The sequence below is a fragment of the Scyliorhinus torazame genome, chromosome 10, assembly GCF_047496885.1.
Source record: "Scyliorhinus torazame isolate Kashiwa2021f chromosome 10, sScyTor2.1, whole genome shotgun sequence".
Taxonomy (NCBI): Eukaryota; Metazoa; Chordata; class Chondrichthyes; order Carcharhiniformes; family Scyliorhinidae; genus Scyliorhinus; species Scyliorhinus torazame.
The window spans coordinates 186,242,819-186,257,319 of record NC_092716.1 but is presented as its reverse complement, the minus strand read 5'-3'; the positions used below and the strand labels follow the sequence as shown (position 1 = coordinate 186,257,319).

The following is a 14,501-nucleotide window of genomic DNA, read 5'->3' as shown; positions in this document are numbered from 1 at the left end:
CTTTTTAACAGGATTAACAAAATCATTTTGGGGTTTGTCTGGGTGGGTAAGTCCCCGCGAGTGACGACGGTGATGCTCAAGAGGAACCGGGGGGAGGGGGGGCATGCCCTGCCAAACTTCAGGAATTACTGGGCGGCCAATATTGCTATGATAAGGAAGTGGGTGGTGGGGGCGGGGTCGGTTTGGGAGCGGTTGGAGGCAGCTTCATGTAGGGGCACCAGCTTGGGGGCGTTGATAACGGCACCTCTGCCGTTCCTGCCGGCGAGGTACTCCACCAGCCCCGTGGTGGTGGCGGCCTTGAGGATCTGGGGTCAGTGGAGGAGGTACGCTGGAGCAGATGGAGCATCGGTCTGGTCCCCAATATGTGACAATCACTGGTTTGCCCCGGGGAGCCTGGATGGGGGGTTTCGAGTATGGCGAAGGGCGGGAATTGAGAGGATGGGGGACCTGTTCCTGGAAGGGAGCTTCCCTAGCTTGAGGGTGCTGGAGGAGAAGTTTGGGTTGGCAAGAGGGAACGACTTCAGATATTTACATGTGCGGGACTTTCTGCGCAGGCAGGTATCATCCTTCCCACTCCTGCCACTAAGGGGGATCCAGGATAGGGTAGTGTCCTGGACATCTACAAAGAACTCATGGGGGCGGAGGAGACGCAGACCGAGGAGTTGAAGTGTAAGTGGGAGGAGGAACTTGGGGGAGAGACGGAGGACGGCTTATGGGCGGACCCGTTGAGCAGAGTCAACACGACCGCTACATGCGCAAGGCTCAGCTTGATCCACTTCAAGGTGGCACACCGGGCCCATATGACAGTGGCCCGGATGAGTAGATTCTTTGGGGTGGAGGACAGGTGTGTAAAATGTGCGGGTGGACCAGCGAACCATGTCCACATGTTCTGGGCGTGTCCAAAGCTTAGGGGATATTGGCAGGGGTTTGCGGACGTCATGTCCAGAATATTGAAACAAGGGTGGCAATGAGTCCCGAGGTGGCGATTTCTGGGGTGTCGGAAGATCCGGGAGTCCAGGAGGAGAAAGAGGCAGATGTTCTGGCCTTTGCCTCCCTGGTAGCCCGGAGACGGATACTATTAGCTTGGAGGGACTCACAGCCCCCGAAGTCGGAGGCCTGGTTAACCGACATGGCGAGCTTTCTCGGCCTGGAGAAGATTAAGTTCACCTTGAGAGGGTCAGTGTTAGGGTTCACCCGGAGGTGGCAACCATTCATCGACTTCTTCGCGGAGAATTAATCGTCAGCAGGGGGGGGCTAGGGTAGCATAGAATCGGGGGTGAAATAGGCGGGTCTTGGCAGGATGGGAGTCAGTGTTTGCACTATGTTTATTGTTGTTTGTACATTGTTTTTATACTGTTGTTGCTTGTAATGCCAAAAATACCTCATTAAAATAGTTTGGTTAAAAAAACCTTTTTGGGAAGGTTTATCCCAAACCTGGGGCGAAATTCTCCGGTATCGGCGCGATGTCCGCCGACTGGCGCCCAAAACGGCGCAAATCAGTCGGGCATCGCGCCGCCCCAAAGGTGCGGAATGCTCCACATCTTGGGGGGCCGAACCCCAACCTTAAGGGGCGAGGCCCGCGCCGGACGGATTTCTGCCCCGCCAGCTGGCGGAAAAAGCCTTTGGTGCCCCGCCAGCTGGCGTGGAAATGACATCTCCGGGCGGCACATTCGCGGGAGCGTTAGCGGCTGCTGACGGCATTCCCGCGCATGCGCAGTGGAGGGAGTCTCTTCCGCCTCCGCCATGGTGGAGACCGTGGCGAAGGCGGAAGGGAAAGAGTGCCCCGACGGCACAGGCCCGCCCGTGGATTGGTGGGCCCCGATCGCGGGCCAGGCCACCGTGGGGGCACCCCCCCCCCGGGGCCAGATCACCCCGCGCCCCCCCCCCCCCCCCCCCAGGACCCCGGAGCCCGCCCACGCCGCTTTGTCCCGCCGGTAGGGTAGGTGGTTTAATCTACGCCGGCGGGACAGGCATTTTAGCGGCGGGACTTCGGGCCATCCGGGCCGAAGAATCACGGGGGGGGGGGGGGGGGGGGGGGGGGGGGGGGGGCGTTGCGGCGTGATTCCCGCCCCCACCGAATTTCCGGTGCCGGAGAATTCGGCAACTGGCGGGGGCGGGATTCATGCCAGCCCCCAGCGATTCTCCGACCCGGCAGGGGGTCGGAGAATCTCACCCCTGGCCTCACACATCACGACCCTCAGACACCTGGTGAAAAAGTCCACTGCCTTTGAGTGGCAGGCAGCTCATCAAGCAGAGTGGTTGGAGCTGAAAGCCAAGCTCACCACTGCACCCGTGTTGGCTTTTTTTGGACCCGGACAGGGAAACAGAAATCTCGACAGATGCGAGCCAGGACGTCATCGGCGCGGTGTTGCTCCAGCGCGATGACACCTCATCCTGGGCACCGGTTGCCTGCGCATCACGGGCGATGACACCCAGCGAGCAGCAGTACATCCAAATTGAAAAGGAATGCCTGGGCCTTCTCACTGGAATTCTCAAGTTCCACGATTATGTCTACGGCCTGCCCACGTTCACCGTCGAGACGGACCACAGGCCTCTGGTCCACATTATCCACAAGGACCTGAACAACATGACGTCCCGGCTGCATCGCATCCTCCTCAGACTCAGACGGTACGACTTTGAGCTCGTGTACACGCCTGGCAAGGAGCTCATTATTGCGGATGCCCTGTCCCACTCCATAACCTTGCCTGCTGACCCGCCAGCATTCATCCAACAGATCGAATCACAGGTGCAGCTGTGGGCCAGCAACCTCCCGGCGTCGGATGAAAAGGTGATCCGCATTCGCGACGAGACAGCCAAAGACCCTCTTCTGCAGCGTGTCATGCGCCACCTCGCCAATGGCTGGCAAAAAGGGCAGTGCCCTCAATTCTTCAATGTGAAGGACGACCTGATGGTGGTTGATGGTATCCTCCTCAAGCTGGACCGCATTGTCATTCTACTCCGTCTCCAGAGCTTGGTGCTCCGGCAAATCCACAAGGGACATCTGGATGTTGAGAAGTGCAGGCGCAGAGCCAGGCAAGCTGTCTACTGGCCTGGGATTAGTCAGGACATCTCAAATATGGTCCTCAACTGTCTGACCTGTCAGCGCTTCCAGCCAGCACAGAGCAAGGAGACGCTTCAGCAGCACGTAATCGTGACCTCCCCATGTTCCAAGCTGGGCATCAACCTCTTTCACGCCAATGGTTGTGATTATGTGTTAATCATTGATTATTTTTCCAACTACCCAGAAGTTGTGAAACTCTCAGACCTCACATCCAAGACCGTCATCAAGGCCTGTAAGGAGACGTTCTCCAGGCATGGTATTCCCCTCACTGTCATGAGTGACAATGGTCCCTGCTTCAGCAGCCAAGAGTGGTCAAGATTTGCCCAGTGATATCAGTTTCATCACGTCACTTCCAGCCCACACTACCCGCAGTCCAACGGGAAGGTTGAGAAACGGGTGCACATCGTAAAGCAGCTCATCTGCAAGACCGCGGATTCTGCTTCGGATGTCAACCTTGCGCTGCTTGCGTACAGGGCAACCCCTCTGTCTACCGGCCTGTCACCGGCTCAACTCCTGATGAACAGAGACCCGCGGACGACTCTTCCAGCCATACACTTGCCTGATCTGGATCACTTCCTGGTGCTGCAGAAGGCGCAGAAACTCAGGGACCGGCAAAAGCAGGGCTATGACGCTCATGCCACCGATTTGCCCGTGTTATCCCTGGCGGATGCTGTTCGGATCAAGCTACCTGATGGATGCTGGTCAGCTCCAGCTGCTGTTGTTCGACAGGCTGTACTTATGTTCCCATCTGCCATTGTATGTAAATAAGTTAGTTTTTCGGTCTACACATGTAAATACTTTCACATATGCTACAGAAAAACATTTCAAAAGGGGAGATGTCTTGATATGCAGACATGCACATAATGAGATACAGACAGGCAGCTAATGAACACAGAGAACAGGACATAACCAATCAGCAGGCAGAACACTTGGGGGTGGTTTCCACTATAAAAGGGATGAGGCACTCACACCCTGCCTCTTTCTGCAGACAGACATCTAGAGAGTACATCAGGGTTGATCAGCAGCATCACACCCAACAAGTGGCTTAGAGCAGGCTGGTTTAGTTAGACTGAGTTACTACAGTTAGATTAGCAGGCGAGCCGAACTCATTTAAGAACTGTGTTAATAGTTAATAGGACCTTCAGTTATAGCTGCATTCAGTTGCAGCCCGTGCTATCTCAATGTGCTTAACACGACAGTTATCAGCCATTATCTAGTTCACCTTTAGGAAATCTGCTGTCCTTAACCGGGTCTGACCTACATTTGACTCCAGACCCACAAAAATGGTGACTCTAAATTGCACTCTGAAATGACCCAGCAAGCCACTCAGTTCAAGGGAAATTTGGGAAGGGTAAGAAATGCCTGCCTTACCAGCGACGGCCATATCCCATGAAAGAATGATTTAAAAATACTGTGATTGTTCTCAATTCTTCATTCTCCTCATTGGAAAGCACGGAGATAGTGGGAGGATTCATTGCAATTAGCAAAGGCTGATCAGCAGTCTGACAGACTGCCATGTGAACACACCTACTATGGAGGCTCCTGGCTCCACAGCCCTACCCCCCGGACTGTGTGTGGCTCACATCTCACCGGGACTGCACTGCGTGAAATTCTTTCTAATGAACTGATTTTTATTTCAAGGCTTTCCCCCAAATTTGAGGGGCAGTTTTTTGAAGGGCTGAGCCTGTTGCATTTATCCAGCATCCCTGGGGAATGAGGAAGGCATTAAGAACACGTACAAGCACAGTCCTCCAAAACAAACACAAGTCTCTGGCTGCGTAAAACGTGTGGTCATTAAAGAAAATTGAATGGGATGTTAGAAACAGGAGTAAGGGTCACAGGAGGTGGCACTTGGGCAGTGGTGACATGGCAGAATGCGAGTCACTGCATCTTGGTCAGGTCACAGAGAAGGAAAGTGGGTGGCGGGGAGGGGGGTTATGAGAGGGGGGGGGGGGGGGGAGAAACTCTCCAAGGCGAGGGTGGGAGACTGGATCGTCTCTTCAACATTTGGGAGTTACGTGGAAGCCAGGGTTACTTAACGCTCTACAACAGAAACTGAATCAGCAGGTAACTCACCAATTAAAAATTTTTTCAGGCTGAATAGTTTGATCTCCTGATCTCGGTTCAGTTTCTGTGAATCCTCGTTCTCTGATGCTTCTGATCGAACCCAAAAGACTTGGCACTTCCCCAGTCTCCTGCCGAAAAGATCTCCGTTCTTATGCTCCAGGAGAAGCCCTCCTGCCACGTTTGACAAGAGACAATTGGTGAACCTTTTCTGTTGCAAATCATTTATCTCCTCTGTACTTGGGAACTTGACAGGCTGTAGCTGAGCAAATCTTCCATTCTCTTCATCATAATAAAGCCGACAGCCCAGGCTGTTGTTAACCGTGCTTTGAAGGACTCCTTTGCCGCGGTAGTAAATGGTAATGTCAAAATCTCTCGGAACTGCACAAAGAGCAAGAGGTTTAATCAGCAAATGGTTTTGATTTTACCCGGTGATAATTTCTTCAGAGTGAGCATGGAGCAGATTCAGTAATATCAGATTCAGGAATGATACCAGGGCTAAATGGGTTTCATTCTGAGGGTGGGTTGCATAGATTGGGCTTGTATAGAAGATTGAACGGTGATCTAATGGAAATGTTTAAAGGATTTTGTGGGGCAGATGGAGAGTCCAAAACAAGGGGACACCACTTTAAAAATAGAGCCGGGACTTTTCAAGAGCAATATCAGTAATAATAATCTTTATTACTGTCACAAGTAGGCTTAGATTAACACTGCAATGAAGTTACTGTGAAAAGCCCCTAGTCACCACACTCCAGCGCCTGTTCGGGAACACGGAGGGAGAATTCAGAATGTCCAATTCACCTAACGGCACATCTTTCAGGACTTGTGAACATAGAACATAGAGTGCAGAAGGAGGCTATTTGACCCATCGAGTCTGCACCGACCCACTTAAGCCCTCACTTCCACCCTATCCCCATAACCCAATAACCCCTCCTAACCTTTTTGGTCACTAAGGGCAATTTATCGTGGCCAATCCACCTAACCTGCACGTCTTTGGACTGTGGGAGGAAACCCACGCAGACACTGGGAGAACGTGCAAACTCCGCACAGACAGTGACCCAACGGGGAATCGAATCTGGGACCCTGGCGTTGTTAGGCCACAGTGCTAACCGCTATGCTACCGTGCTTTCCTCCTTGTGGTAGGAAACCGGAGCACCCAGAGGAAACCCATTCTGAATTCTCCTTCTGTCTATTCGGAATGTGGCAACTAGGGGCTTTTCACAGTAATTTCATTGCAGTGTTAATGTAAGACTACTTGTGAAATAAATATTGTTCTTATACAAGCCTCTAAACTTCTTTGTGAGACCTAATAATGACCGGTACAGCTATATAAAACCTAGACAGCTAGATTGAATTAAGATACAGATCTGTCATGATCTAATTGAATGGCAGAATATGCTGGAGGGGCTGAATGGTCCCTTCCAAACAAAAGCCAGCAGGTTTTAATGCATCTTGTGATGGTTCTGGGAGGGAGTTTGTGTAGTTCCCCCAAACCACTGAAGGCTGAGCTACAGTACAAAGATGGTCTTAACTGCTCCTCTAGCTCTGGCAGCTGAGGGAAGTGGATGATCCTGCAATGGTGCAGTTCAGGTTTGGTCTCGAGACTGATGACCAAGACCTATTGACAGAAGTAAGGCAAAATAGGCCATCATTTCACCCAGTCCGTGTCCTTCACTCAGAAAAGGCTGCAGAAATGTCGGCCGATAATCCAGACTGGGCTGATAATCCAGACTGGCAGTCTTACTGCAGGACTGAGGGAGCACTGCGCTACTGGAGGGAGCGCTGCGCAGTTGGAGGGGCAAATCTGAGGGACAGCTACACTATCAGATATTAAAACCAAGGTCCTATCTGCCCTCAGTGGTATGATAGATCACATGGCTCTATTTGAAAAAGAACAAAGTTCTCCCCAATGTCTTGTCCAGTATTTATCCCTCCTCCAACATCAGGAAGAATCAATTTCCCAGTCAATATCGCATTGTGGTCTACATTTCAACAGTGACGACACTTCAAAAGTACTTCATTAACTATAACGTGCTTTGGATGGTCTTTGGCTCTGAAGGGCCCTATAGAAATGCAAGTCTTTCTTTACTGTCTAAAACTTTTTAAAAATATTTGTTTCTAAGTAGAAAAAGCAAAGACAGGATGAGTTGATACAGGGTTCGGCTGTTGTTCTGTTTGACATACATTGTTGGAAGAGTTGAGAAGGGGCTGCAGTCACGATCGGGGCTCCGGGAGCTGGATTCAACGGGAGATCCGGAACAGGAATCTGGACTGCCATCTCCTGGGCCACATTTTCCATTATGTGGGATTGTGGGACATGGAAAGGCTCCCAGTGCTGGTCCAATACTTGGAACAGAAAAACGGTGATTCTAATTGTTTAAACACGTCAACGCAACATGTAATATTTACAGCATTCTCTCCAAACAACGCCTGATGGGAGGTACCTCAAGTTAAAATCAAGCAAATATTAATGGGATATAGACCTCTGGGTGTGATCAGAGGAAACTGCCTCTCTATTGGTCAAACCACACACAAATCACAGCCTCCCTGCTTCTGCTGGTCAGAGCTGCAAACCCTAGCTGGAATCTCCAGTTCCTGAGCCACGTGTTTCACCGCGGCGTGCTGTTCCCTGACGGTGGAATTCTGTCTTCTTGCCGCTTGTCAATGGGATTTCCAATTGAACTACCCCATGCCGATGGGAAACTCACAGGCGAGGGTGCCCTGCTATTCCTCCCAGTTTCTCAAACCAAACAGCTAATGGGTAGCACGGTAACACTGTTGATTCACAGCTCCAGGGTCTCAGGTTCGAATCCCGCTTGGGTCACTGTCTGCACGTTCTCCCAGTGTGTGTGTGGGTTTCCTCCGGGTGCTCTGGTTTCCTCCCACAGTCCAAAGATGTGCAGGTTAGGTGGATTGGCCATGCTAAATTGCCCTTAGTGTCCAAGAAGGTTAGGTTGGGTTACTGGGTTACGGGGATATGGTGGAGCTGTGGGCTTAAGTCGGAAGCTCTTTCCAAGGGCTGGTGCAGACTCGATGGGCCGAATGGCCTCCTTCTGAACTGTAAATTCTATGATTCTATGCTTTACGTAGAATCATAGAATTCTTATAGTGCAGAAGGAAGCCATTTAGCCCATCGACCTTCTGAACGAGCACCCTACCTAGGCCCATTCCCCTGCCTGATCCCCTTAACCTCATCTAACCTGCACATCTTTGGACTGCGGGAGGAAACAGGGCACCCAGAGGAAACCCACACAGACACGGGGAGAACGTGCAGACTCCGCACAGACAGTGACCCAAGGCCGGAATGGAACCCGGGTCCCTGGCGCTGTGAGGCATCAGTGCTAACCAGTGTGCCACCATGCCATATATCCCGAGTCAGCTCAGTGCTACATTATGGCCCACTGAGTAATGATAATTAACACATTCTGCTTCGTATTTACTGGCGTGGGGAAAGGAGTGAGCCTCGAGACACCCCATCACCCTGCTTGGGATCTCTGCAGCTTCCCCCTGATGAAATGGGCTCCTTGCAGCTTCCAAGTCCAGGTCCTGTGCTGGACAAAGGTTTTCTGTCTCATATCAACCATTCTGCACCTGGTGCATCTTTCTGAAGCATCGGATCAGAAGTGGTAAAGGCCGGTGGTCTTAAAATCCCCCTTACCCTCCAGGGGATTATACCCAGCAAGGGACTGAAGCAGTCAGAGAGAAAGCCCCAGTGTACAATTCGACAGCAGCGGCTACAAGTCTTTCCCTGTATTCAAGTCAAGGCCCATATCTGGCTGGTAAGAGGCAGAGGGGCGGGTGGGGGATTTACAGTAGTGATGACAACCTTCACTTACAGGCCAAAACCTAGGTGGCAGGTCAATCACTTCTGAGTTATATCTAAAGCCCTCTGGCCCATTCCTTGGTTCTGGATCCCGCCATTTCCTGTGTTCCTGTTTGACTCAGCAGCTTTATTTACTCACCACTGGGCACAACCTGGGCTGGGGACACACCGAGATTATCCTGGTGAGGGGTGCCCAGATGCACCTGTAGATTGCCTTGTCCGTTCATCATCGGGTTAAAAAAGCCAACTGCATTTAATGTGTCGGGAGCCACTTGGTCTTCAAGGAAACAAAAAAAAAAGTTTTTCTTTTTTGAATAACACATTTGTTACGGCACCTGGGGCTGGTGCACTGTTGATTCCAGCCCCACACACCCGGAGTCCCAACACAAGCGAATTAACCAATAATTTGTATAAAGTTTGCAGAATCCTTGGCCACTTGACTACTCAATAAATTATGGCCACCAGGTTTGTATGTTGAACACAATAACTATTTATTTAAAACAGAAATAAAGTTGAAATATGCAATCATTATAACGGAATAACAGCCAGCTAATCTATTCTGCCCACTTCTACCATCCCACTCTACCCAAACACACATAAGACAAACGGAGAGGAGGAGGGGTAAATAAGAGGGATTAAGATGCACAGAGAGCATCCTTGCTTCTGATGTTGAAGTTGTTACAGCAGGTTGTCTTCCAAGGATGCTTAGGAATTGAAGCCACGGGTGTAGTGTTAGAGATGATCTTCTGGCAGCAGCAATCAGTCAGTACTCCCAGACAATAGGATTTTCTCTGGAGAAGCACTTTAACTTTAATCAACCTTGGGTCTTCATTCAAAGGAATAGCCTCAGGCCTGTTTAATTTTTATTTGTTTCCAATTCCACCAGAATGACCAACAGCCTTACTGAGGAGAAACATTACAGAGAAAACCCTGACCAATTGGCAGGGGCCACTGACGAGGCTCGGCAATTCAAAACAGCCCCATGGCCGACAGCCAAGTTCATCAAGGTGTGTCAGCACCGATCTTCCTGGAATCCTCTGATCAGAAAAGTAAACCGCTTCTTGCAACCTGCCTTGCCTTAGGGTCATAGGTCAACCCTCAGTTTACCAGCCACTCAAATTAAAAGGTGAAGTCCATCTTAAAGGCTTAGGTACATTAATTGTCCATGTACAAAGGTTGAAGTGGCCAACAGAATAACAGAAATTAAAAAGGAGAAAAAAGGAACAGACAGGAATTAAACAGAAGGATCCTTACACATTTCACAATATCCCAAAGCGCAGCACAGTCAGTGAAGCTCTTCTGGAGTGCAGTCAATCTTCCAATTTTCAAACTCTCAAGCGTCCAACTGCTGTATCATTCTGGTGAATCTGTGCTGCACACCCTACTAGGTCAATCCAGCCTTAGTGAGCTCCAGCTGTTAACATGGTGCTCCACAGGAGGCCTGACCAAAATTCTCTATAACTGTAATGTTACTTTGGGGTAGAAACTGGGAATTCGGGACCCAAGGAAACAGCCTGGGCATTAACCGGGTAGGGTTGTTTGGCCGGATGGGGGAATTTCTGAGGAAACAGAGTTTCAGTTTGAAAAGCTGCATCTCTTCAGATGCAGTTTCAATTCCACACCGTGAGTCTCCTCGAGAAGTTCCCTGGTTGGAGCTCAGCCCAACATTCCAGTCAATTGGGGAAGCACGTTGGAGTAGGCAGGTCCCATCCACAACCCCGGGTTTTGGGGGGCTCCTGATCCTTTTCAATAGGCTATTGTATGGAAGGGGTGTGGTAAATGGGATGAAGCTGGGAGCTGTGTGTGTGTCGGAATTGTGTGTGCAAGCTCTCTGGCCCACAAGCTGCGTTGTAAAGGCACTTTAACACTCTGCTTGAAGCAGTCTTCAGCTCCCTCCAGCTGCCGGTAAGGAATGTCCAATTGTGTATCCCACTGGATTATCCACTCCATAATTTTATGCTGCCCAACTTCACTAACATAACATAGAACTTGTATCAATGAGAAAAATACTGACCTGCAAGACTGTCCGACAGATTCATTAATCCAAAATCTGGAATGCATTCATCCAGCTGATCCTAGTTCAAAAGAAACAATGGGGAACATCTGTATTTTAGTCTATTAGCAATCCCCAATCATCAAGCTCTTCATCAGACCCTGCGACACTTAGCTCAGAACATGAATGAACTCACATTGGTTATGTCATTAATGAACGTGTTTATCAAGCAGTTTCCAATCGCTGTGCAGGTGGATCTTTCACTGTGTCACTCCCTCCCTCCCATTTGATTCAGAAGATTGTGGGTTCAAGTTCCACTGAAGAGACTTGAGCACACTGCCCAGCCTGGCACTCCCAGTGCAGTACCGATTTTTTCACACTGGGCTATGACTGGAGTAGAACATAGAACATACAGTGCAGAAGGAGGCCATTCGGCCCATTGAGTCTGCACCGACCCACTTAAGCCCTCGCTTCCACTCTATCCCCTTAACCCAATAATCCCTCCTAACCTTTTTGGTCACTAAGGGCAATTTAGCATGGCCAATCCACCTAACCTGCACGTCTTTGGACTGTGGGAGGAAACCGGAGCACCCGGAGGAAACCCACGCACACACGGGAAGAATCTTCAGACTCCGCACAGACAGTGAGCCAGCGGGGAATCGAACCTGGGACCCTGGCGCTGTGAAGCCACAGTGCTATCCACTTGTGCTACTGTGCTGCTCAGTACTGTAAACAATAGATTGTTTGTTCTTTCGGAGAGACAATTAGTTTACTTTAAAAAGATATCTGATCAAGTAGAAAGCTTTGTACTTTCTCCAAACATCAGATAGGGTAAATACATTAAACATTGGCTCCAACTATCTGTTCTTTTGAGCCATCGCTATTACATAAACACGCCCACATAATTCCAGCTTCAATCTTTTTGATAAATACCACTCCCAGTACATGAATACTGCTGCAATATAGGCGGTTTGACTACTGGACACTCGATATGAAGGTGGGGGGGGGGGGGGGGGGGGGGGGGGGGGGGGCCTTTGGAGAAAATTGACGGAATTTATTAGCTCACCTTGCTGAACTATCAAGAGTTTTAATCCAAGGAGAGGTTCAGTTTCAAAGAGCCTACCGACCATCGCATGTCAGAAACTATCCGTTATCTGATTAACTGTTGACTAATGTCTTAACTGCCTGGGACTAACATGAATGAATTTTATCAGTGAGGCGTTTCCTTGAGCATCAGAGATATATCAGATAGATATATCAGTGACAAACAGGAGAGAGATACAAAAGAGACCAGAGGGGAAATGTCTTCACACAGAGGGCGGTGAGCATTTGGAACGGGCTGCCAGAGGCAGTGGTAGAGGTGGGTACAATTTTATCCTTTAAAAAGCAGTTAGACAGTTACATAGGCAGGGTGGGTATAGAGGGATATGGGCCAAATGCGCACAAGTGGGACTAGCTTAGTGATAGAAACTGGTCGGCATGGACAAGCTGGGCCGAATGGCCTGTTTCAATGCTTTAAACATCTATGACTCAATCTCCCGTGTAACATACAGCAGGATTCATCACAAAAATAACTGAAGTGTGTGAATTTTTTCTTTTGAAACAGTTTACCCATTGATTGCAGTCCTTTCTCACATACACTTTGATTGCAATCCTTAGTCAAATACACTGATGTAAAAAGAAGCAAGTGTAATTGTTTTATATGCGAATAAGTCCGAGTGTTGGTTTTAACCTGCTGCATATTGCCACATGCTCTGCACGTAATATTATGCAAGACGTGAAATCCTATAGCGCTTTTCACAACCTCAGGACGACCCAGAGCATCATGCAGCCAACTGATAACTTTTTGAAGTGTAGTCATTGTTGTCATGTAGGAAATGCGGCAACAAATTTATTCACAGCAAGATCCCACAAACTGCACTATGATAAATGAACAGATCTTCAATTCTGATTTTTAGTAACGTTAATTCACTGGGGAGAGAACGCCCCTGTTGTCCTTCAAAATCGCACAATGAGATCTCTTACATCCATCTGTGTGAATGCAGACGAGGCCTCAGATTAGCATTTCAGCAGAAAGGCAGCACTTCACACATTCCCTCAGTACTGCACCCTTGTCGATAAGGGTGGCACTCCCTCAGTCCTGCCCAAGAGTGTCTACCTGGATTCAGTGCTCAAATCTCTAGAGTGGTATCCGCATCGGCCTGTCTCAGAGGCAAGAAGGATGTCACCTTTGAGTCGTGGCCGAGACCGTAGTGCTGAGCAACTGGGTCAGATTGCTTTGTGCTTGATGGAGATTGGGAACTTGTGGGTCGAGTGGTTGAGGTGTTTAAAATCGTATCAGGGTAGGTCGAGAATGTTGTTTTTCATTCAGCTGAGCAATTAGAACAAGGTAGCAAGTCACAAATCGAGCTAAGCCTGTTTAAAGATGCACCCTGAAATAATAATAATAATCGCTTATTGTCACAAGTAGGCTTCAATGAAGTTACTATGGAAAAGCCCCTAGTCGCCACATTCCGGCGCCTGTTCGGGGAGGCCGGTACGGGAATTGAACCCGCACTGCTGCCTTGTTCTGCATCACAAACCAGCTGTTTAGCCCACTGTGCTAAACCGGCCTCTTTTAGTTTGACAGGTTAAGATTCTAAGAATGTGGAATATTCCCCAGAGCCATGGGTCTAAACATTTAAAAGAGAGACAGTTACTGAGATGCGGAAAGCAGCTGACTATTGTTATCCAGAGCTCTCAATGTGTCAATGACCGACTGCGGGATCACTGCTTCCTGTCCCATGTTCAGATTCCTAACGTGTTACCTCTGTTTAATAGATTTCCTGATGGATCAAAGCTTAGCACATTGGAGTCCCAGATCCCATTGTACCTGAAGTTCAAATGCTGCAAAGGACTGATGGGGGTTGTAGAGTGTGAAGTCGGGCTGGTCTGGGCTGGTCTCAGGACTGATGTACAGTCTTGATTCTAGGTTGTCATCCTCCTGCAGAAGATCTGAAATCACAGCATTGACAAAAGGTTTTAACATCAAACCATCTTTTTGTTTCGCACTACCTAGAGTCAAAGAACGATGCAGCACCGGAGACCATTCAGCCCATTCAGCTGGTGTTGGCTCTTTGAAAAGAGCTATCCAGTTAGTCCCACTTCACTGCCCTTTCCCCAGCCCTGCAAATCTTTTTCCTTTCCAAGTGTTTATCCAATTTCCTTTGAAAGTTACTGTTGAATCTGCTTCCACCACCTTCCTGAGATAGCGCATTCTTCCAAACACCTTCAATCGGTCTCCTTTGGTTAGCGACCCCTTTGCCACTGGAAACGGTTTCTCCTTATTTATTCCATCAAAACAATTTACAGGGATGGATTCTCCATTGTCCGACACTGGTATCGGGATTCCTAATTGGGCAAAGAATGGCAGATCACCGGAAAAACCTGTTACAATGCTCCGCTGCTGATTCAGATGCACATTCAGGTTTAGCATGCATAAGCATGCAATTAACTTGCCGGAATCCCCATTCTCTTCTCTCCACCCTCCACTGATGTGCCAGCAGCTAATCCAGCAGGCG

At 49.3% G+C, this 14,501-nt stretch overlaps 1 protein-coding gene across 2 annotated transcripts in view; it reads right to left on the bottom strand.

Moving 5' to 3' along the window:
* Positions 1–14,501, bottom strand: part of irf7 (interferon regulatory factor 7) — a 51,070-nt gene that overhangs the window by 20,893 nt on the left and 15,676 nt on the right. For both annotated transcript variants that reach the window (XM_072466129.1, XM_072466128.1), the window contains exons 4-8: positions 13,814–13,935; positions 10,963–11,023; positions 9,088–9,225; positions 7,310–7,471; positions 5,138–5,506 (exon numbers count right to left, since the gene is read on the bottom strand). In XM_072466129.1, the coding sequence (XP_072322230.1) occupies positions 5,138–5,506; positions 7,310–7,471; positions 9,088–9,225; positions 10,963–11,023; positions 13,814–13,935 (852 nt within the window). The remainder of the gene's footprint in view (positions 1–5,137; positions 5,507–7,309; positions 7,472–9,087; positions 9,226–10,962; positions 11,024–13,813; positions 13,936–14,501) is intronic.